The sequence below is a fragment of the Osmerus eperlanus genome, chromosome 13 (assembly GCF_963692335.1).
Source record: "Osmerus eperlanus chromosome 13, fOsmEpe2.1, whole genome shotgun sequence".
Taxonomy (NCBI): domain Eukaryota; kingdom Metazoa; phylum Chordata; class Actinopteri; order Osmeriformes; family Osmeridae; genus Osmerus; species Osmerus eperlanus.
In genome coordinates, this window is record NC_085030.1 from 11,207,594 (window position 1) to 11,230,863 (window position 23,270).

At 47.2% G+C, this 23,270-nt stretch overlaps 4 protein-coding genes across 4 annotated transcripts in view; 2 read left to right on the forward strand and 2 right to left on the reverse strand.

Annotated features, from left to right (window-relative positions):
- The first annotated feature begins 94 nt into the window (after positions 1–94).
- trmt112 (tRNA methyltransferase activator subunit 11-2) lies at positions 95–1,597 on the forward strand. The gene is made up of 4 exons (XM_062476269.1): positions 95–351; positions 497–598; positions 733–825; positions 1,121–1,597. The coding sequence occupies exons 1-4, from the start codon at positions 277–279 to the stop codon at positions 1,220–1,222; spliced, it is 372 nt and encodes a 123-aa protein (XP_062332253.1). The 5' UTR covers positions 95–276; the 3' UTR covers positions 1,223–1,597.
- Positions 1,598–2,943: 1,346 nt separating this feature from the next.
- tgfb5 (transforming growth factor, beta 5) lies at positions 2,944–7,518 on the forward strand. Its single transcript, XM_062476945.1, has 7 exons — positions 2,944–4,098; positions 4,427–4,590; positions 4,997–5,129; positions 5,378–5,488; positions 5,817–5,997; positions 6,322–6,475; positions 6,942–7,518. Exons 1-7 carry the CDS (start codon positions 3,708–3,710, stop codon positions 7,098–7,100), a joined length of 1,293 nt encoding a protein of 430 aa, XP_062332929.1. The 5' UTR covers positions 2,944–3,707; the 3' UTR covers positions 7,101–7,518.
- A 2,338-nt stretch (positions 7,519–9,856) lies between these two features.
- kcnk4a (potassium channel, subfamily K, member 4a) lies at positions 9,857–13,062 on the reverse strand. The gene is made up of 8 exons (XM_062476928.1): positions 12,936–13,062; positions 12,455–12,730; positions 12,149–12,266; positions 11,873–12,033; positions 11,562–11,748; positions 11,272–11,405; positions 10,667–11,146; positions 9,857–10,090 (listed from the first exon to the last, which is right to left on the reverse strand). The coding sequence occupies exons 2-8, from the start codon at positions 12,641–12,643 to the stop codon at positions 9,857–9,859; spliced, it is 1,503 nt and encodes a 500-aa protein (XP_062332912.1). The 5' UTR covers positions 12,644–12,730; positions 12,936–13,062.
- Positions 13,063–14,865: 1,803 nt separating this feature from the next.
- The window catches only part of si:dkeyp-115e12.6 (centromere protein F), a 13,354-nt gene continuing 4,949 nt past the window's right edge, over positions 14,866–23,270 (reverse strand). Inside the window, exons 10-16 of the mRNA XM_062476043.1 lie at positions 21,902–22,024; positions 21,463–21,598; positions 18,717–21,106; positions 18,270–18,544; positions 17,122–18,071; positions 16,488–16,642; positions 14,866–16,339 (exon numbers count right to left, since the gene is read on the reverse strand). Coding sequence (XP_062332027.1) covers positions 16,506–16,642; positions 17,122–18,071; positions 18,270–18,544; positions 18,717–21,106; positions 21,463–21,598; positions 21,902–22,024 — 4,011 coding nt within the window. The 3' untranslated portion in view covers positions 14,866–16,339; positions 16,488–16,505. The remainder of the gene's footprint in view (positions 16,340–16,487; positions 16,643–17,121; positions 18,072–18,269; positions 18,545–18,716; positions 21,107–21,462; positions 21,599–21,901; positions 22,025–23,270) is intronic.

Below are 23,270 nucleotides of genomic sequence, written 5' to 3' on the forward strand. Positions count from 1 at the left end.
ATATCTTCTGTCAACAATCACAATGCAAGCATCTCCACCTGTCGCTGGAGTTCCTGAATTTCTTTCATGCCGAGCCGGAACGTTGTGTGAGGTAGTGCGGGGAAACTATAAACTTGTGTACCATCACAACTTCCGGTCCGCATGGTTTTTGTATCGGTCGCCTTGAAAAAGACATCTGACAGATTCTCAAATATTGGAAAGAAAATTTTCATCTGAAGTCTGAAACAAAAGATCCTGGTTTTGTTACTACATAAAATATAGTTTGCCACTTTAGAGATGAAACTACTGACGCACAATATGTTGACATCGCACGTGAAAGGGGTAACCAAAGGATACCCCCTTCTCATCAAGGTAAACAATATATCCGGTGAAAAGCAGCACATCATATGTTAATATATTTCTCTCTAGTGTTAAATGCTGTATTTATTACATTTATATATGATATTATTACAATCCGGTTTGTTATTATGAGTGTGCTCGTTTTATCAACATGTAGGCGACGGAGGTTAAAGTGAGCGAGGTGGAGTTCAACCCTAATTTTGTGAGCCGTATGATCCCGAAACTGGAGTGGGGCGCTTTCATTCAGGCAGCTGAGGGGGTGAGCACTACCTGTTTGAACAGTTTTATGCCCATTTTCTGTCTACGAACTCAGATTTCTTTCTGACAACTTTTGGAGTGTCATTTGGAACTAATTTCTAATCTAAACTGAAACGAATATCTGTGCCTCTGCAGCTTGGCCACCTACAGGATCTACCCAATGAGCTGATAACTGACTTTGAGAAGAATGAAGAGTTCTTGAAAAAAGTTCACAGGGTTCTTTTGGAGGTACACTTAAGTAGCAAGTACCACATTCTTGCCTCATGGCTATGCATTTATCTCATGTCCTGTGAATTGAAATACCTATTTTAAGGTTGAAACTAGATCATTCAGTGGTGCTATTAAAAGTACCCCACTGTGTATACATCTGTTGGCCACAACAGAGAGCCAGTCTCCCTGGCATTTAGTTGTCAAAGGAAGTAAAAGCAGAACTATTAGACTGGTCTTTTTTTCACCAGGGTAATTCACTAATGCACTAGCACACAACCACAGTGGGCATGACCTGTCTGTTTTGTGTTTCCAGGTGGAGGTGATCGAGGGCTGTCTGCAGTGTCCCGAGTCTGGTCGAGAGTTTCCAATCACCCGAGGTGTCCCCAACATGCTTCTGAACGAGGATGAATCATAGAGCGCTAAGGGGGAGGAGTGCCCCAACCTTCCACCCTGAACACCCCAGTATAGATATGAGGAATAAATCTTCTTGTAAAGTATGGTGACCCCCATCCCTGCCCTCTCAACTTAAGCCTAACCCTTCATGTGTATTAGGACCGGTTGGCATTGAGAATGAATCAAAGCTGGACTTGCTGGAGATTTGGGAGACAACGTACCACCATGGGCGGTGTTTTGAACAGTGGAGTACTTCAGAGGCTTTCAACAGGACTATGGTTCAGAATAGTCCCTTGTTGTCCTGTACAAGAGAGGTGATTCCGTTTTATTTATTTTTCTAAACGTTTGGGTGCATGTTTTTGCAATAAAAGTACAAATCCTTGGTTCCTTTGGTAAACCAGTCTATCTTTTTCCCTTTCTCTTTATATATTAGCATCAAGATATTGAGATGTATTAGACCTAAACACATCTCCAAATATTACGGCAAAGTACAATTTTTGCAAACTTGATTTATAAACATGGGTTGAAACAGAACTATCTTGAATGTCCTGAATCTATCTCCCCTTCCGCTCCTATTGTAGGGTTGAAAAACTCCTGAGTCAGAGTGGGATGACGTGGCAGTGACGTGACTGTATTTGACTTTGAGGAAAAAGCCAGCAGAAGGACACAGGAAAAAGTTGTTATTGAGGATGTATATATTTTTTAGCCACATATTGTAATTCTAAAACCAACCACCAGGGTTGCTTTGATCTGAACACCACAGGTCAGGAAATGGATGTCCAAACCACCAATCCACGTAGACAAGTTTTGCTTTTGAGCAGCTAGGGAGCCAGGGTGGGAAGGAGAAAGAGAATTTAAAAGGGATGGATTGAGGGAAAGGAACGCATGTGTGTGTGTGTGTGGGGGGGGGGGTTCACTGTCTGAGAAGCAATATTAACAGGCGTGCCAAAACAAGAGCCTGTTTGTTCCCAGGGGCAAAGGCATAGTAGCTTTATCATTTTTAGAAACGTTTGCCAGGGAAAAAAGAGAGGGAGAAAGAGAAGCGGGCCAGACCACGAGGCTTTGGCTGCCTGTGCCTTGCTTCTCCTTCTGTTCTACCTTTCCCTTCCACTTACTGCAATTACCGCATTGCTGCACAGACTATAATAACGGCAATAATATGATGGCAAGAAAGCAGCAATAAAAGCCTTCCCTGACAGATTCATGGTCTCAGAACTCCTGAGCTGTAATTAACAATGAGACGGGAAAAAGAGAAGAAAGAGTGTGAAAGGAGTGTGAAAGAAAGAGCATGAGAGAGGGACAAATAAACTGTGGGTAGACTATCAGGGACATTTCTATCATGTGAAAAAAAAAATTACACAAAGACATACTAGGTTGGAGGGGAAATGGTTGGGGGATTGGTTGGGCTGTAGCCCAAAAATTACAGCTTTTAGTTATCTCAACCAAAGCTTTGTGGCAGTTGTTGACAATGTTGACAGATCACTGACAGATTCAGCTTTGCTACAGTTATTCTGATATGTCCCAACAGGATACAAACTGCAGTTACCTGTGAAGAAAACAAAAAATTTTGTGGAGAGAAGAAAGTGACTCCAAATATTTCACAGATAGATCGGCGGGGTGTGTGTGTGCCTGCATGCTCTGATGAGAGGGAGATACCTACATAATGACACCCATCACTTTGGTGGTGGCACCCCACCCGTATGTCTCAGATCCACTCATCTCTCTCTCTCTCCTACCCATACACCCTTGCCTGATAGTTTGGAGTTGCAGACTTAAGTTACAGGTTGATTTTCGCATTCGAAGGAAAGAAATTCTTTGATGCCACACTCCCCAGACTGAATTATTTTCCTTGATGCCTGCAACAGACGATTCAGAATGCTACGTCTGCATCAGAAATTATTACATATCTAGGGGAGCTCTTTTTAATATTTTATGTGTATTGGACATCAGCACTGCATTCGTAATGGATTTTTAGGATATCCGCATGTCTTTTTGGACCTATTTTAGCTCTTTTTGATTTTTGTTTTTATGTCACTTAATTGATTGACCTATATGGTGTAAGAGTTCATCTTTAATTGGGTTTCACTTTTGCCCTATCTTACCAATAAATCACAAGGGAATGCACTTTAGAGACAATATTTTTGCCTTCTGCCACGACGATGGATATCCGAGACAAATCAGAGAACAATTCTCTGCTTTAGCGATTTTACTTTTCTTTACCCTGAAATAGGTTACGAGATGGGCTGAGCATCCCGATTCAAGTGTTCTCTGAAATTTGTATTTTCTCTTTATATCATAATGTGTATTGTGACATTTTCGAAGTTTGAAACATTTTAAACTTCACAGTTTGAAACGTCTTAAACTGTCAGAAAAAAAAACTTTTTTTTAACGGCCATAGAGTTTACACTGAGAATTGTTTGAAATTCTTCTGGGGCGGACTGGCAGTGCCACAAGGACGCCGCGCGCAGCGGACAGAACTAGAAGAGTAGGCTACTCTCAAATTTCGCATGGAGCCGAGGGATACCGTTCTCCCTTTTCATCACTGGATGATGTGGCTCACACACCTCACGTTCGTTCTGCTCCGAATGGCCATATCCGCGGAGGGACTTTCCACGTGCCATTCCGTTAGCCTGGACGACCATAAGTCCAAACGCATCGAGGCTGTCCGCGGTCAGATCCTGAGCAAGCTCCGCATCCGCACCCCACCGGAGCCCATCGTGACCCCGCCGCCTGAGACCGTGCCAGCCGAGGTCATGTTACTCTATAACAGCACGCGAGAGCTGTTGAAGGAGCGTGCGCGCCAGGCCGAGTCCGCTTGCGACCGAGAGAGCAGTGAGGAGGATTATTACGCGAAAGAAGTTCAGCGTATAGATATGCTTCCGCCGCGCACGGACACTAGTGAGTGTTGACCAACATCCAATTCCATGACATACATATTATATTTTTGTATTCATACTTAAAAAAAAATAATAGTTGGTCATCATGCCTAATGCTCTCGAAACACTTTAACAGACTGGATTTATGTGCCTCCTACCCCATGTTATTCATGCCAATATTTAATACTAACTCATGGAATTCTTTGAAACAAGTCATATTCCTGATTATAGTGATATTAATAGTAGTTACTCAGCCCGTCTCCATGTCCAGACGCTGTATTGTTTAACATGTGTTCTTATGTTTATTAGCAAACTGACCCAGTGTATCCCCCCCCCCCCCCCCCCCCCAGATGTTGTTGGCCCAGTGGCCTCCAGCCCTTACTACAGAGTGGTTGAGTTTGACGTGAGTGGGGTGGACATTAACTCGAGCACGCTGGTCAAAGCCGAGTTCAGAATCTATAAAGCTCCCAATCCTCAGGCACGCACAACGGAGCAGAGAGTGGAAATCTACCAGGTACAGGATGATCGTCCTAGTATCGCAGTAAACACACACAAACACTCAAAGTATCACAGGCTCACTTTTCCATCCTAGACAGATATCTACTCTATGTGCAAAGAACACAGTGTCACTATTGTAACATAGTATCACAGTGTCAAATAATTTTGTTTGGTTTGATTGTGAGGAACTTTCAAACGGTTTAAATCCTCTCTCTCTGTTTATCTGTTTCTCTCTTTCACTCTGTCTTTCACTCTCTCTCTCTCTCTCTCTCTCTCTCTCTCTCTCTCTCTCTCTCTCTCTCTCTCTCTCTCTCTCTCTCACTCTCTCTCTCTCTCTCTCTCTCTCTCTCTGTCTCTCTCTCACGCACTCTGTCTCTCTCTCTCACTCACTCTGTCTTTCTTTCTCTTTTTCTCTCTCTAAGCTGTTGAAACCTGAAGAAGTGACAAGCCCAACGCAGCGCTACATCGACTCTCGAACCGTTCGCCCCCGGGCCAAGGGGGCATGGCTGTCTGTCGATGTCACAGAGACTGTGAAGGACTGGTTGGCTGATACAGGTCAGGTGATGAGACACTCTCTGGCTCTGAGCATCATAAAAACTAGATTGATGTTCATGATGCTCGTGAACATTTAACCAATATCTACCAATGGTATAATATTTTTATGTAATAACAATAAAGGGTCTCACCCACTTGATTTCCACTCTCTTTCTTTCTTTCTCTCTCCCTCTCTCTCTCTCTCTATATATATATTTTTTTTTCTTTTTTCTTGTCCCTTTCATCTGTATTTGTATTCTCTCTCTCAGAAAGCAACCTGGGTTTGAAGCTGGGGGTCCACTGTCCCTGTTGCACCTTTGTTCCCTCCACCAACAACATTGTACCCAACAAGAGTGAGGAGTTGGAAGCTCGCTTTGCAGGTCAGGGGTCGCTCATCACATCCACCTCTATTATCCACCAAAATCACAGATTAAAACAAATAAAAAAGAAATTTAATAAAATTGTTTAGAGCTTTCATGTGCACCAGGGTCCCTGCAACATGTTATAACAGGCAGTTAAGCCAGCTGAAGCCTACAGTTGCGAAACAAGAAACCGTTTCAGTTAATAACCAGGATCAGTTATAATCAGTCTGGGAACACGTAAGATCCATAATAACTGGTTCTTCATCTGTGTTAACACTAAACACAACAGCCCACACCTCACTCTTAATCCCCCCTAAATCCCTCTCCTTCCACTCCTCCACTCCAGGTGTGGATGACGAGCTGCTCCGTCAGGCGAAGAAGCCGGGGCTGGTGAAGGGCCAGGTGGAGTTTAGCACCAAGACGCCCCACCTCATTGTCACCCTGCTGCCCAGTGACAGGCTGGACAACCCGGGCAAGAAGACTCGCAAGAGGAGGGCGGCTGCCGCGGACACCTCCACCTGCTCCAGGTGGGCGGAGTCAGCTCGTTAGCATCACCTGAGTCTGCGTTGTTTACCTGGCTTGATGAATGACAACACTTACCATTTTTGTATAAGCATTTTGTACTGTATTTAATGTAGTGTAGAACTTTCTGTTGAGTGTTTTCGAGTGCACTGATGTTTATCTCTCAATCATGGTCTGGGATACAGAACTTTACTATTTTGTGTTGCTGTAGGACTTACATGCTACATTTTAGTCACCCCATAGAGATTGGTAGGCACATATTAGGGAATTGCATGGGGTTTTAACATCCGTGGTTGTACTCCATCACGTGTTTTGTCATGCGTTGGCAGGAACTCAGACCCCGGCTGCTGCCTTCGTTCCCTCTATATCGACTTCCGACGCGACCTCAACTGGAAGTGGATTCATGAACCTAAGGGTTACCGTGCCAACTTTTGTTCCGGAAGCTGCCCTTACCTCTGGAGTGCAGACAACCACTACAACATGGTGGGTTACTATCGGTTACAGATCGCTTCTTGTCTTTCCCTCTTATTGAAGACATTCTTGAAGTCCTATTATATGTCCTATAAACAAATTGAACACCTTGTTAACAGAGATGGCAAAAGTACACACATCCTTCACTCAAGTAAAAGTACAGATACCCCCCACCCCCCCCCCCGTGTCTTTTTTCATACACAAACACACACACACACATTGACATATCACTCACTCCTCTTCCCCTCAGATCCTGCCCATGTATAACAAGTTGAATATCTTCATTCAAACACAACACCAAACCACACCACAATCCCCCTCCCTTCCCCTCACACACTCACACACACACATCAACATTTTATAAATCCTCCCCGCCCAAATCCTTCCTGTGTAGCAACTTGAATATCTTTATTCATAAACCAGCCCCTACCTCCACCTTCTCTACACACATTCATATCTGATGCCCCCTCCCCCCTAGATCCTGCCCCTGTATAACAAGCTGAACCCGGAGGCCTCGGCCTCGCCCTGCTGCGTGCCCCAGGACCTGGAGCCCCTCACCATCGTGTACTTCATGGGCCGCACACCGCGCGTCGAACAGCTCTCCAACATGGTGGTCAAGTCCTGCAAGTGTCGTTGACACTCCAGACGAGAAGGAAGAGGAGGAAGAGGAGGGAAACAGGCGGCTTGAGGGAGGGATTTGGACCCGAAGCGACAAAGAACCCGTAGTTCTCCTGGAAAGAGGACAGAGTGAACTTTCCTTTGTATATTCAGACCTTTTGTTGTATTGTTCTTTGTATACTTGCATAACTGTGTTAACAGTTCACACTCGTGTTAAGGATACAGTATATTCCACAATAACACAAGCATGACACACTTGAATCCCAGTTCTGACAGTTGTCTTCTCAATGCATTCCTAGAGATACCTACGCTGGAAAATGTTATACCACAATAGAAAATGTAAATATCACACTTAACATATCTGTCTAACGAAAGATCCCTTTTTCAAAATAAAAATCTAAAAAATGTCTGCTTGCAGTGACTTCTACCAAACTGCTGACGGCTGTAATTCCATCTATGGCTTGCTTTTCTGTGGCTAAAGGTGTTTATTTACCAAGGCAATATGATATTTACCTTCACTTTAACAGAGAACTGTTGAGGCTGGTTCAGGCTGAATGAGAGGGACGGATGGAAATGAGAGCAGGAGATAGAAATAAGGATGGAAGAATTGAGGGAAAGAGCTAGAGACTGTCCAGGCCAGAGCCTTGCCAGCACACTGTGGTCGAGGGCTGAAATCTGCTGGCGTAAACAGGATGTGAGAGATTTCCAGGCGCCGACCACTCACGAAACGCCAGATTTAAACGCCCCGGGGTTCATGGTTTTGTGGCGGGAGGGGAGGGGAGCAAAAAAAGAGAGGTTTTGAAAAGAAACGTAGTATGATGGTAGTATGATAGGGGCTGGATTTGGAAGCCATTTGCTCCTGATGTAGTAAGTTTGCAGCCTTAGCAAATTTGTAACAATCTGGTCTGATGAGATGCATTATTCACTTTTTGTCCCTTTCAATGGAATACATTAGTTGCTATGGTTGTTCTCATGTGATCTGTGGTAGGGGATAATGTTTCAGTAGATGGAACGACTTTGTCAGACTTTGATGTTGTTGACATAAGCACATGAGTCAAATTGATCTTGTCACACACACATTCCCACATCGACTAAATTTGATTGAATGTCTTAAAGCTACAAATATACATCCCAAGGCATTCGTTAAATATAGTCCCTCTGGTATTTCAGTGGTTTGTGTGTGTGTGTGTGTGAGAGAGAGAGAGAGAGAGAGAGAGAGAGAGAGAGAGAGAGAGAGAGAGAGAGAGAGAGAGAGAGAGAGAGAGAGAGAGAGAGAGAGAGAGAGAGAGAGAGGAGAGAAAGAGAGGACGAGATAAAGCTCTATGTGTGTGTGTGTGTGTACAGTATGTTTGTAATGGATGTTGATCTTGGTGTTTATGTGGGCAACTGATCGCAGCCCAGGACAGAGACACTCTGTCAGACACCAAGCCAGTGGACGAACCTAAACAACCAAGGTGATGAAAATGTGGACCAAGCACTGGGTGAGCCATTACAAGCCGCGTAGGCCCACTGTATATTTGCAAGGCCGAATCTCTCTAAACAGGTCTGGGAAGGAGGCCCGTGTTTTAGATGTGAGGCTGCACAGTGAATGCTATAGTATAGTATGCCTTCCCCATAAACATGTATGAAAACAAACTGTCTTAAGGTAGACTGTGGTTACACCCCCACAAAAAAAATATGGACTCACCCCCCAGACCCAGTAGCCTGTGTGTGTAAGGGGGGGGGGGGGTGCTAGTGTGTGTAGGGGCAGAGGCGAGGTCCCTTCCCACTTTAAACCAGTTCCAGCATCTGTTAGTCTTTTCCCCTTAACTACCCCTTGCTATATTCAACCTGTACTTATCCCACTCTTCAGAGTGTCTGAATGTGTGTTGCAGTGTCCTTGAGAGGGTGCAGAGTGTACACTACTATGTGTGTGCTTGCTTAAAAGTCCTCGCTGCCCCAACACACATACACAAACTTCACACAGTCCCTATATAGCCTTCCATGTGCTTTTGGGTGTTAGAGTTTGTATTGGGCTGACAGTAGGCATGTGTGTCTCCCCATACACACTTCCTCCCTACATACTTTTGTGTTTTGATGTTGGAGAATGTGTGTGTGTGTGTGTGTGTGTGTGTGTGTGTGTGTGTGTGTGTGTGTGTGCGTGTGTGAATTGTCCCCACAACTACTGCATGTGCACGAATGACCGGAGTGCTTATGTAACCCACCCACCTGTGAACACCAACCCAGGATCCATAACCTATAATCCCAATCCCACACATTGTAGGTTTGGACAGCCCTTGTCTTTATTTAGACATTCACAGCCATGTTACTCCAAGTTGTATTCAGGGAAACAAAACAGCATTAAGACATAACAAGTTATACAACCAGACAGGCACTAAGAGTCAAATGGGCCCTGTGATTGAAGAACATTTGAATAAATACGAGATATGGATTTGTAAGGGAAGAAGGTGACTGCAAACTGACTGGAAAATATGTTTCAGTCCATAGACCATAAATCAATCAAGCTGGAATAAATTTAGCAAGGGCTCGAGAACTTGCCAGAGATTGACTGCTGTACCGCAAAGAGCAACCAGGCAGGGGCGCCATTTCTTACTCAAAGAGGTCCTTCACACAGAAATCAATTGGATGAGTATGGAAATTAGTAGTAGTGGATTCTAATCTAAGTTTAAGGCCAGTCCATACAGCTAGGCTTCAGTCAGTATTACTGGTTCAAAGTAATTAATATGTAGTAATTATATTAACAACATCCCCCTTCCTCCGCTTCATATGTGTCTGTCAGCGTCCGAGGGAGGAGGAGAGAGGTGGCGGGGTCGGGGGGTTGGAAGGGGGCTCCAGCTCGCTGCTCCTCCTCCAGCTGTCCTCCAGGGGGCTCCTGCGAGGGAGTTGCCTCCTCATGCTCCGCCTCTGGGCTTTGTGAGGCTTCGCTCTCTTTCCACCATTGCCACCACCATCGCTGGGCTGGAAGCGATCGCTGAGCGTGTCAGAGGACTCGTCGATGTACGCCAGGTTCTCCCCGAAGAAGTCCAGAAGGGGGCAGTTTGGCGGGGTGTTGGTGGGGGTGGAGAGTGAGGGAGGCAAGGAGAGGGGGAGAGGGGGTGGGACAACGTACGGGCTGTCGTCATCCAGAAACACGGGTATCTCTTCTTCCCAGTGCCCTTCCTGCTCTGACCAATCCCCCCTCCCCCCTCCGCAGCTCCCTCTCTCCCCTTGTCTGCTCCCTCGATCCTTTCCCCAGCTCTCATGCTCTTCTCCCAAACTTCCCCTCTCTTCTCTCTGGTTCCCTCTCATCTCTACCATGGTTACCATGTCCACATCACAATCCCCTCTCTCTTCTCTCCCTCTGTCCTCTCTCAGACTCCCTCTCTCCTCTCTCAGACTCCCTCTCTCCTCTCTCAGACTCCCTCTCTCCTCTCTCAGACTCCCTCTCTCCTCTCTCAGACTCCCTCGCTCACCTCTCCAGATTCCTGTTTCCTCTCTCCAGCTCCCTCTCTCGTCTCCCGGGCTGCTTCTCTCCTCTCTCCTTCTCTGCACTTTCCCACTCTGCCCTCCCTGCCCCCTCCGCCCGCCCTGACCCCTCCTCGCCACCTGGTAATCCTGGTAGGATTGGGAATCAGAAGAGGAGATGTCCGACCTCGAGTCGGACTCAACGGACTCGGAATCTCGTGACCTCCTGGGATCCAGCTCTGACACGGACCTCGCCACGGGCAGCGACATGGACCGGGCCAGCAACCTCGCTAGTGACCTCTCCTCTGGCTTCAGGAGGAGCCGCCTCGGAACAGGGCTGAGTCTCGGCCCCTCCAGGGGTTGCACCTCCAGCCGGCTCATGGAGCATGAGCGGCTGACCCAGCTGTTGGGCAGGTGGCCGTTCTCCAAGCAGCCCCGGGTACGGTATCCCAGGGTGACCTGGGCGCAGCGGCGGACGCGGCGCCGCGAGCTGCGCTTCCAGCGGCGCCGCTGGAGCAGGAATGGGTCATTAAGGTCCAGCGGGTTGGGGATCCGGAAGTCCATGGACATGTTCTGGATGTTCTGGGTCCAGTCTGTGGCGTGAGCCCTCAGTTCCTCCATCTGCAAAAAAGTTGCAGAAAGTTGAGAAGGGGAGGAATAGATAGGAATGGAAAAGATGGAGAGAAAGATGACGGGAGATGCAGCAGTGACAGAGACTTGGTGTGTCTGTTTTGTCTCTCATTCACCTCAGCACGTGTTCTTTTGGACAACACGCGGAACCAGTTGGCTATCATGGTGAGGATGGACGCAAAGTAGGCTAGGCCGAACACTATCCAGAGCCACACCAGGGGCTTAAACAGGTCGCTGTTTTGACGATTGCCTACACACACACACACACACACAGCCTGAGTATATCTATCTTATGTTGTGTGACAAGACAAGTGTGTTGTTTGAAATGAGGTGTGTGTGGTCAGTGTACATCATTTGTATAATAGCGTGTGCCTCTTTGTGGATATACAGTATGTTTATAATTTACCAGCAACATAGTCTCCAAAGCCCACGGTAGTGAGGGTGATGACCACAAAGTAGAGTGACTCAAGGAAGGACCATCCTTCCACTTTATGAAACACTACTGTTGGCACAGCGAGGAATATCAGACAGCCAATCAGGATAGACAGAACAGCAGAGATGATACGCACAATGGTGGGACTGACCCGTCGTTTCTGAGAGAAGGGTTCAGATAAAAAGAGAGGATGGAGAGATTTTTTTGAAATGGTTTATGGTCAATTCGTTCATGAATCCATCCACTCATCCATGTTAGCTTAAAATTCATACGAAAGCTCTTACCAGGAAGAGGGTCTCGATGTTGGCCACAGCCTTCCTCAGGCCTGTGCCCATGTGATCACCCACACCCGCCAGTAGGATGCCAAACATGGGGATGCCCACCAGGGCGTAGCACAGGCAGAAAAGCTGCCCGTGTCCTGTCTTAGGGGAAAGGTTCCCAAAACCTGTGGAGACAGGGAAGGAGGAAGGAAGTGAGAGCACCAGAGAAGGGGAGAGAGGGATGTGAGGAGGGAGAGTGAGGGGGGAGAATAAGGGAGGGAGGGCGCGAAGGATACACACCTATGGTGGTAATGATGGTTCCGCAGAAGAAGAAAGCACTGGACAAGTCCCATCTACTGGTGAAGTTGGGAGAAGTACTGGTTGTATCCAGCCCAGCGTCCACCGCCTCCACCACATTCTGTGGGAACAGGGCATGCAGGCTGAACTGTGTGTCTTTATCTGTGTCTCTTCAGATAGAGACACTATCTGAATCCATGAAAACCTCCCCTGCTTAAAAATCCCTTCTACAGGGACATGACACTGACTGAGGGTGTGTGTTTATGTGTGTGTCTAATGTATTTGTGTGAGTGTGTGTTGGACCTATACCTTAATGAGCTGGCCGAGGTCCTCCTCAGTGACACAGGTGTGATTATGGAGGAAGGTTCTCCTTTTTCTTCTCAGGTTCTCGTAATCACTGCTCTCCTTGGGTGCCTCCAGCCAGCGGAACACCAGGGCGCCCATCACCAGGTACAACATCACCCCCGCAAGGAGGGCCATGAGGGTGGGGCAACGCATCCTTCACTCTGCCCCCCCCCCCCCCCCTACTGGGGTCAGGGGGTCAGGGTTCACGGGTCAATCGTCAGGATCCTCTAAGGGACGTCTCTGTTGGAACACATTGAAACACAGCTGTGAATCATCAGGTGTGTGTGTGTGTGTGTTTGCGTGCCACATGCAGACAACAGAAAGCTGTTCAGATCGGGCATGCCGTCGCCACCGACAGTGAAAGAAAGATACACAAACTCATGAACATCTTTGTATCGTGTTTGATAAATAACAAGAAGGTAATACCTTAAGACACATCACTTACTTGTATCACATCAGCTTGTCCACTCCTCCTCCATCCCAGCTATCTGGTGAACATAAGGAATCTGTCCTTTCTCTCTTCCCTCCTTTTCTTCTTCAGTCTTTAGGACTATAGAGTTCTCCTATCCCCCCCCCCTCTCTCTCTCTCTCTGCAGGAGACAGACGTAGTCACTCAGTCTTCAGGGCCCTGAGAGCTGTGTGCAGAAGGTGAGTGGGAGAATGGCACAGATGAGTGTTCACATCAGGGCCCCTGTCATAATAAAGCTGAGTCTCCCGACACAGACCAGACCCCGGCCCACGTCAACCCACCAAAGCATTCGAAACCATTAGCCTCTGCCAACCCTACCAAACATACGTCTTGCAGTTAATCGAAAATATGTTTGGGTGCTTATCTTTATCCCTGTTAAATGGTTTGTTTTCTTTGAATGATGATTACCCATGAACTTGGACACTGACATTGTGTCATTAGAACTGAGCTTCAAAAGAAGCCAATCAGAGAAGAGAACCAGATCTCTGGTATAAACTTGGTACCGGCCCTTGTGTTCTAAAGGAACCCTGACAACGTTCTGATATTTCCCAGAGTTCTGTGTTAGCATTCTGATCTAATGGAACACACTGGTTTGCTATGGAAGCACCACCCCCATGCCCAGACGAAAAGGTAGTATTTGTTATCGTTGTCTAAACGTCTCCTGGCATATTTTTGTAAGATATGAGTGAGTACACCCCAAAACAACAAGGCATTTGATGTGTTGTGGTCAACCAAGGCTAAACAGTCTGACACCAGGCTAAATACATCATCAAGTTTCAAGGAGATTATAGTTGGAAAAGGAATCAGGGAAAGTGGCCAGTGTCAATTTTCTAACTAGATACTTCACTTCAAAATCTACTTCTAAGGTCATTGTTGGGATAATCTGTGAACAGAAAATCTGAGAAAAACAGCAAGGTCTCGAAATGGCTCCCGTAATGTACATTATACAAAAAGTGTTTTTTGAAACGATAGTCTAGTGTAAGTTGAATTCTTGTTATTTGTCTTACAAAACATACATTAAAAAATACATTTTTGATAGATCCATACAGTAAGTGTAAACACCCTCAAATTCAGGGTAGAAAAAGACATTTTAGGATTATCACAGATGGAAATGCACATCTGTTACATAACATCACCAAGCAAAGAAGAGGACTACAGATTAGAACCAAACAGGACATACTGACAACCAGCTGATTAAGGAGGTAAATGAGACTTTCCTACCTGGTTGTAGAGATAAAGGGATGTGCAGTGTGTGCATCTCAGCACGCAGGCTCCTCTCACCAGCCAATTCTCAGTCAGAAGACAAACTGTGTGCGTGTTCCCAGCTGAAGAAACTGAAGGAGTGTGTGTGTGTGTGTTTGCCTCAAAAGGTGTTTCCCCACTCTCAGAGCCCTACATTACTCTGACGAGAGGGGTTCTGAGGAGGGAGGGGATGAAAAAGGGGTGAGATTGAGGAGGGAGGGAGGGAAGAGACAGAGATCTGGGACAACTGGAGAAAGAACAGAACACCAGAGTGTTTCCTGAGGGTTTCGTATCCTAAATCCTTGGGCCTGACTGGGGAAGGTGCTAAACAGGGTCCTCTTAGTAAATGTAGCCATCAATTTTCCAGAATGACAGTCATTGTCACAATCTTTGTCTTCCGTCTCCTTAAAATGACAGAAGAGTCCAGTCAAGTTGAGGTGACACCTGACATGAAGGGACAGATTCCCAGACAAAGATTTTCAAATTTCCTGTGTTTGACAAAGTATTATCTTCATTCAACTGGTACATACAATTTGACATGCAGAGTGCATTAAGAGGAAACAGAACAAGAGGAAAAATAACTATGGTTTCATCTGACACAAATGTCAACTCTCTGGCCAGAGGTGGAAAAACAAACACTTTAAAAAAGCAAGACACCAGAGACTGAGATCAACTATTTTAATTTGCAAGTATCAACACAGATACATTCACATAAAAGTGTCAAACAGAGGAAGGAATTCAGTGTTGCTCGAACTGAAAACTCCCACCAAAATATGAACATTTCCCAGTCAATTTCATAAAGTATTAAATCAGAAGCAGAAGGACCTGTTCAAACACTGAAAACACAAATCCTTTCTTTCCATGTCCCTAAGTTTTATAACTGATTTAACAAAGAGTGGATTGGTGAACTACATGCACCGAAGACCTTGGTTTCACCAAAACAGATGAGTTGGAACAGTAGTCACCTGGGGATGGTAGAAGCTAAATCTACAGCATATTCAAACAGAGCCCCAGACTGTAACAGTCCAGAGTTCAAAGAAAGCACATATTTACTTCAAAATAAAAGTCACTATTATAGGATTTTTTTTAAACATTTCAATCAACTTCCCCCCCCAAAAATGTACATGAACATTTCCTTGTCCGGGGTGTCAATTAGTTTGAAAAAGGTGTTATTCTACAAGATGAAACAAAACATTCAAAACCCACTTCAAGTATGCTCAACTATGAATCACTAGTAGTAAAAAGAGTAGCTTTAAAAGTAAACCAGTTCATCGCATCGGTCAGAAAGTTATCTGTAAAAACGGCGACAAAACATACAACCTTTAATGGAAAACTAGTCTATAAAATCAACTTAACGTTTATTTATAGCACAAAACCATGCGCCACAAAAACAAAAGTTATAAAAATTGTTTCATCAATCAAATAAATTAAATGCAATTTAATCTACTAAACAAAATAGGCACTAAACACACTAAAATTCGGTACATTGCAGCTACAAAAAAAAGAAAATCCCACAAGAACTTGTGTTTTTCTGTCATTTCAAAGCAGTTGAGTGTATTAAAGCATTATGTCAAGTGTGTGTGAGAGCAAAAGAGAGAGAGAGAGAGAGCTCACACTTAATGACCATACATGGAGCGGAAACAAACTCAGGTTAGGCTTAGTCATGCACACGTTCATGCGCACACACATCAACATTAAGAAAACAGCGAGGACACACAACACATGAGCCGGCTCGCATTCATACACATTGGATGTCAAATCTGACGCAAACGTACACATTCACATACCCAGCTGCCCAGACTTCTGCTTACAGAATCATAGACAAACACATTCTCGTGTCAATAAATAAGGCAATGCACATACATTCAAGTTTTCAGGGACTTTAACGTCAAGCCGCAACTAACACAAGATAAATCACTAAACCTAAGCAGGTAGATATTAAAATGGTGTGTGTGTGTGTGTGTGTGGGGGGGGGCAATTCTAGCAGCTAGTCGTTTCACATGATGCCATATGAAGTACCGTTTTTATTCATTCATTCTTTCTTCAATTCATCCATCCAGCCAGCCATTTTTCCTCACACTCCAGGCAGTGATGATGATCAGGAAACCAGAGTTTTTCTTCTGGAAATTTGTGTTGAGCTAAAGCACAAAAAACAACCATAAACAAATATGATGTTAATGAGAGCTCAGCTCCAATAAAGATTATTTACATAATAAAGTGAAGGAAAAAAACAACAACAGAAGATTCAGTGATTATATCGATGTTGATTACTTGTGCGAGTCTTACCTGTGCCTGTAGTGTGTTTTAAGGCTGCTTGGGCCTCCCCCTGCCCCCCTCTTTTGGCCCAGGCTCTTTTGGAGGGAGAGGCACTGCTGGTGTACCTAGGAGCCCCCGTCTCACAATGTAGGGACAGGCAGGCCCACTGGGGATGTCGGCAAAACCTGGACAGCCGGACGGAGGGGTTGGAAGGGGAGAGGAAGGGGTAGAAGAAGAAAGAGATGAAGAGATGTAGGAAAGTTGGGGGATTATTCAACCGAGAGAGAGGATGAAAGGTAGGGGAGTGAGAGATGAGTCAATATTTCAAGCTGTTGATTCAGTGCTGTACAGTATGTAGATTCAATAGATGTGGCTTCATTGTGAAGTTTAATGGAATGGGGGCTTCTTTTAGTTGGTCCCAACACTAACAACTGGATAGGTAAGTGTGTACGTCTTTGTACAACTGTTATCTATCAACTCATGTTTCATTTGTGATGTTGATTCTAAAGTTATTAACCTTTTGACTTTGTCCCTAAAGCACAAGCCACTGTAACACAAATGTGGCTTAGTATGTATTGACATGTTTCAAATGTAATTAATAGATAAATATAAGGTATAGTGAAAACTTGACATTCAACACACCCACACATACACCCCCACTGACCTTTCATGACGACCTCAGGCAGGCCGTAGGGTTCGTACTCCGTGTCGTCGTACGCCGCTGACATCTGGCTCCGGCTGCGGCGGATGCGTTCGGCCAGGCGGGCGGGGTCAGAGGGGATGGGGAAAGAACCAGAGAACAGCAGTCGGTCACAGCCTTCGGCCGGTGGGATGGGAGACAGAGGAGGTGAGTCCACCAGCTCTTCCTCATCCTCCTCCTCCTCAGTCTGCGTGGAGGCTTGGTGTAGTTCATGTGGGGTGGGGGTGGTGGCAGAGCCCTCCTCAGTCTGAGTGGCAGTGCTTCTCACCTCCATTTGGCTTACTTTTTCTAAAGCATCTGAATGTTTGGCAGCCTTTGTGAACTTTGACCCTTGACCTCCCTCACCCTCTGCTGGATATTTCTCGTCAGACATTCCTGAAGGGAAAACTGAAGTAGAGATCTGGGGTGGGATCAATTCGCTCAATTCAGACCTTTGACCCTCCAATTGGACCTGCTCCACTGTAGTTTGGCTTTCTAAGGTGGAGACCATGGTAGTTGTAGTTTGAGGACGTTTGCAGTGACTTGAGGAGAGGTGGTTAAAATCAACAACTAAGTCGGACACTGATATCGTCTCCCGCTGCTTAGTGTTACATTGGTCAGGTGCAGTTTGGTTCTCCAGGGACAGTGATTGGGTTGAATGGGCCTCCATGTCACTAGCAGGGTGAGACGCATTCTCTCTAGGTTCAACTTCTTTGGTCTGGGTCTGGCCTCTGGGTCTTGATTCATCTGTGTCTGCAAGCCCTAAAGCTTTAACCTGGTGCCCTGAGCTGGAGTGAGCTTCTTTGGGAACAACCGTAGTGCGATTAGCTTCATCTTCATCTTCCTCAGGACTCATGTGTTCCTGAGGTCCACTGGAGCTCTGTCTGGGAGAGTACTGGAGGGGATTTGGTTCAGGGGAGGTGCAGTGCTGTATTCTGGAAGAAAGATCAAGAGGGGTATCACTATACTGGGTAAGAGTGCATGCCACGTGGACTAAGGCCTTTTCGCAGCGGCCTGGGTTCGATTCCTGCATGTCAACCCATCTCTTTACCCCCCCTCCCTTTCCTGTCTATCTAAAACGGTCACGATAAAAAATGTGATATACCCCAAAAGATGTTGTCCCAGAGTATTACCTTGAGCCCAGGGTCCGCCCATACAGTCTGCTGGAAGTGCAGGAGAGGAGCAGCTCATCCTCTCTGATCACCGTCACAGAGCTGGGGGACCCTCCCGGGACAGGCTGGCCCTCCTGGCCCAGACAGGTGGCCTGTTCCAGGGTCTGGTCCTGGGTCAGCCAGGGCATCTGTACCTGAGTCAGCTCATTGGTGGTCAGCCTCCACAGCACCAGCTCGTCCGCCTGCTTCTGGTGCTCCTCAGAGAGGATCTGCAGATGGGCCTGCAGTGCCACCACCTGGAGAGGGGGAGATACAGTACTTTCTTCATAAACAAGGTATGTAGTACACATGCAGCAACTACATAGTAACTAATAAGTATAATATCTAGTGTTGAAATGCATACACACTTCTAAGCTATTAAGTATACATTGTGAATTATTAATACTGCTTTAGTCCAAATAAGCCTACCTGTTGTTGTAGGCAGTTGATCTGAGGTTGAGTCATCCTGTCTGAATGACTCTCTTCTTCAGACACCGCCTCCCCCTCCTCCTCCCCCTCCTCCTGAATCTTCCTGTCCTCTCTCATCTCGTCCTTTGGTTTATCTTCATCCTGCAGCGCAGACTTCAGGCTGGGAGTGATGTCACTGACTCCTTCAATGAGTTGTTCCCCCTTGAGTTCCATGGGAGAGGAAGTGAGGTAATTTCCAGCCCTCTCCTCTACTGGTGTCCTGTCAGGATCTTCAATAGTGTCAGGCGGTGTTATCTCGCTAACAGAACTCCTTGTTTCTCTATCTGAAGCTTCCAGAGATTGAAGTCTCATTTTCAGTTGATGGTTCTCTTGTTTGAGAGTTTGTAGTTCTTTAGCAAAGGCTTCTTCTCCGCCATCTTGTCTCTGAGGGTCCTCAGTCCTGGTGAGACACACATCTCCCTTGGATACAGACGGCTCTTGTGTAGCAGTGAGGAGATGGAGGTGAATTATATTCTCTTCCAATTTCATATTGTGCTTCTGATTTTCAGCTTCTCCACCCTCCTTTCCTTCTGCTGCTTCCTCCTCCTCCTTCTCCTTCTCCTCCTCTGGTGTCTCTGTGTTTCTCTCTCCCTCCTCCTCTCGTTTCTTCACGTCTTTCTCCCCCTGCTCCTTCTGTCTCGGTGCCGTGAGCGAGGCCAGCTCCTCCCTACAGCGCTGCAGTTCCCCTCCCTGGCTGAAGAGGGCGCCCTCCTTCAGCTGCAGCTCCGCGAGCAGGTCCACTATGTGTTGGCTCTGCTTGTCGAAGGCCAGGGTGAGCTGCCGGGTCTGGCAGGTCACCTGGGTCTGCAGGGCCTCCAGTTTAGCCTGTGTCTGCAAAGCTTGCCCCGCCTCTCTGGCGTTCTCACCACGCAGACGCTCCACCTCCTGGGCTAGCTCCCAAGCACACCCCCCCCCCCACGGATCCTTGGTAGTCTCCTTTAAGTCTGTGTTAGACTCCACTTGGGGCTCTAAAGCAGTCTCTGCTAGGTCTGGCTGGTCGAAAGATTCTCCCCTCAGAGCTTCACAAGTGGTTTCCTCCAGGTTGGAAGTGGACACCCCCTTCTTGGCTACCAAAGTGGTTTGTGCCACAATCGTTGGTATTGAGAGTTCCGGAAGTTTGGTCAGATGTGCTTCTTCCTGGATGAGATCTGCGGCTGCTGTTGCCAGGGAGACAGCCATATTCTGTTGATTAGAGGACTCGCAGAAAAGGCGGTGCTGGTCCGGCGAAGGGAGAAACTTAGTGTCGGTGATGATGTTGGAGTTGGAGTTGATGTCGCTCTGGAGCGTGAGATATGTCAGAGGACTGTTCCTCTCGTTACTGTTCTTCCCTTCTACACTTCCTCGATTTTTCAGTTCTTCCAACTCTGCCTCCAGCTCTGTGAGTTTGAGAGTCAGGTCCCCCGCTCCTTCCATCCCTTTCTTCTTCATCCTCTTCCTCTCCGCCTCCCTCTCCCTCTCCCTCTCCTCCCGTTCGAGCGCGAGCAATGTCTTCACCTCCGCCAATTGCTTCTTGAGCTGGATGTTCAGCTCAATGCGCTCGCTCTCCCTGTCCTCGTGGTCCCTCTCTCTCTCCTGGTCCCTCTCCCTCCTCACCATCTCCTCCCTCCCCCTCTTGGCCTTCGCCTCCAGGGCGACCACAGCCTGCTTCAACCTCTCCTTCTCGGCCCTCTCCTCCTCCAGCTCCCTCTTCCTCTCCCTGTCCTGCTCCTCCCTCTCTCGCCCGTGCTCCGCCTGGGCGGCGTGTTTGCGGCTCAGCTGTTTGAGGCGGGTCCTGGTCTCGGCCTCCGCCCTGCGCTGGCCATCCAGGTCCTCCAGCCGCTTGGCGAGCTCCTCCTTCACGTCCCGCAGCTCCGAGAGCAGCGCCGCGTTCTCGCGCCGCAGGTCGTCCGAGCTGGGGTGACCGTCGGATCGGGAACGGGAGGGGCTCTCGGGGTCTGGGTGAGCCGTGTGGACACGATGAGGCGCATCTTGGGCTTTGGTTGAAGCTTCTCTTCTGAGGGCATCCTCAACCAACGTCTCTGGGCTCGGTTCTCCCCTCTGCCTCTCCTCCTGCCCCGCCCTCTCTCCCGCCCTCCTGGGTTCTTCGACGCCGGCCGAGCTGAAGGAGGAGATGTGCTCTGCGTCGATGCCCTCGCCCGGCTCCCTCTCTGAGGGGTAACTGGCTTTCCAGCCAGCGTTCTCCCTGTCCCCCCTATCCTCCTCGCCCTCCCTCCCTCGCTCCTCTCTGGCAAGTTTCTTGAGGGTGTGTGAGGATAGTCGAGCGTGGTGCGGAGATGGGAGGGGGGCAAAGCTTTGCCCTGAGGGGCTGAAGTGGACTGGGGTAACCGGGACCACCGAGGCAGTCTGCTGGTCTGGGGTTGGAGGAGGACAGATTCAATGTTCATTTGAGTTGAGTAGAGTGATCAAAACAATCAGAAATTAACTGATTGACTGACAAGTCAATGCAATACATTTTATCACACACAGTAAGTATGGCACAGTGACATCTAACCATTTCAGTATGCCAGTGTGTCGTATCACTAAACTGCCAGTAGGAGGTAGCAGTCCACAGCAAGACTGGACTCCTCAGGCCATGCCACATCAACATCTACTCCTACTTTCACTTTCTCTTACTTCCATCTGTCCCCCCCTCCCCCCATCCATCCTTTACCACATCCTCCCTTCTTTAGTCCCTCCTTCCTTTCCTCTGTCCTGCCATCCTCCTCACCCTGTAGTTCCTTCAGGATCCTGAGGGCGTCAGCCAGGTCCTGGGTCAGCCTCTTCACCTCCTCCTCCAGGCCTTTCTCCTTCCTCCTGCTCTGCTCCAGAGTCACGCTCAGCCCCTCGGCCTCGCGCTGTGCCTCCTACAGGACAGGGCAGGAAACGCAGGCACCTCACTTCCCATCACTGCTGTAGCTAACCTGGCTGGACTACACCACCATGTAACAACTGTGGAAGCTACAGATGAACTAGAGATTTACAGTAAACTTGTCAAACCTGAACCTATGGCATATGTCATATGCAGAGACTATTCAATAATTCAGAGACTGCTTAGCTAATGAATAATAGATTGACATGTCTAGACAGGGTAGTCCATCATTTATTTCATGCAGCTAATTTGACCGGCGTGTGCGTGCGTGTGCGTGTGTGTGTGTGCGTGTGTGTACCGTCAGTTTGGCCTGGGTCTGGGCTTCCACCTTCTTGCTCTCCTTCAGTTCTCCCTCTGTCCATCTGAGCTTCTCTTTCAGCCCCTCCGCCTCGCTCTCCGCCGCCTGCTTCTGGAGAGACAGCTGGAGCAAGGGAGGCCGAAGACGGCCGTGATGAACAGCATCAGGCAAGACCAAGGAGGCAGGGAGGGGAGAGTGGGTAGAGGAACAGAAAGATGGAAGGTGGGAGGGTAGGGAGGGAAACAGGGAGGGAGGGATGCAGAGATTAGCAAAAGGAAAAAACACTGTAGTGCACGCTGAATTTACTGTAAGAAAATAAATAACAAGGCAAAGGTTCTGAGGGATAATCAAGAGAGTATCAAAGGAAGAAAGTACAGGGGCTAGGCTAGCCATACACTAGGGGCAGGTACAACAGGTCAACTACCTAGATCAACTAACACTGCATTTTTCTCTTCAGATTCCTTACGCACGTGAAAAGACTCAACACACCACATGCCATGGATTAAAAAAATGCCATGGATTCTGATCATACAGATGGATGTAAATGACCACTTTGCAAAATACCACCACTTTATATAAGGAAAAAGACACAAAGGTGAAAAAATAGATTAAAATAAATAAAAGGTTTTGCTCCGATCAAGACCTTCAAGTCACTTTTAAACCACAGACCCGTTAGCATATTACTAAGTGTTATCAGCAATATTTGCTTTGACTGTGTAAACTAGCGTCAATTAGATTTGAAAAGATAGCGACGGCATGTGTAGTTGTGTTGAATGCGTACTTGTAGAAAAAAGATCTTATCAATCTGATTACTGGTAACCTGAGAAGGCCCTGTATGGTCAGTGGTGCTGTATTTTCTGTGGTGTGAAGAGTGACTGGAAACTGAACACTATATGGGAGGGCTAGTTTGACTGAGGGTCAATGGAGCTAGGTATGTAGTAGGACTATCTGAACTGTGGGTTAGAAACAACACACACACACACCTCCTATTTAGATGCACAGTAAAACCAAACAAAGGCATTATTTCATGCACTTTCTCCCTCTATCTATACATCCATCCTTTCTTCCATTTCCAGGTCACATCTTCTCCCTCCTCCCCCCTCCATATCTACCTCCCACCCTCATTCCTTCATCTCCCAGTTTACACTGCTAATCCGTCCTCCTCCAAACTTTCTTCCGCCACCCTTCTCCCCTCCCCTCCCCTCCTTCACCTAAGCACAAACAGCCAGCATGCCCCCAGGTCGACCAGTGGCGAGAGTCCTGACTATCTAGGATCTCGATTGACAGATAGATGACAGCAACGTGTTGAAGAGGACTCTGTGCATTCACATTCACACACAAAATAGTTGCAGGAGTATTACCTTCCCAG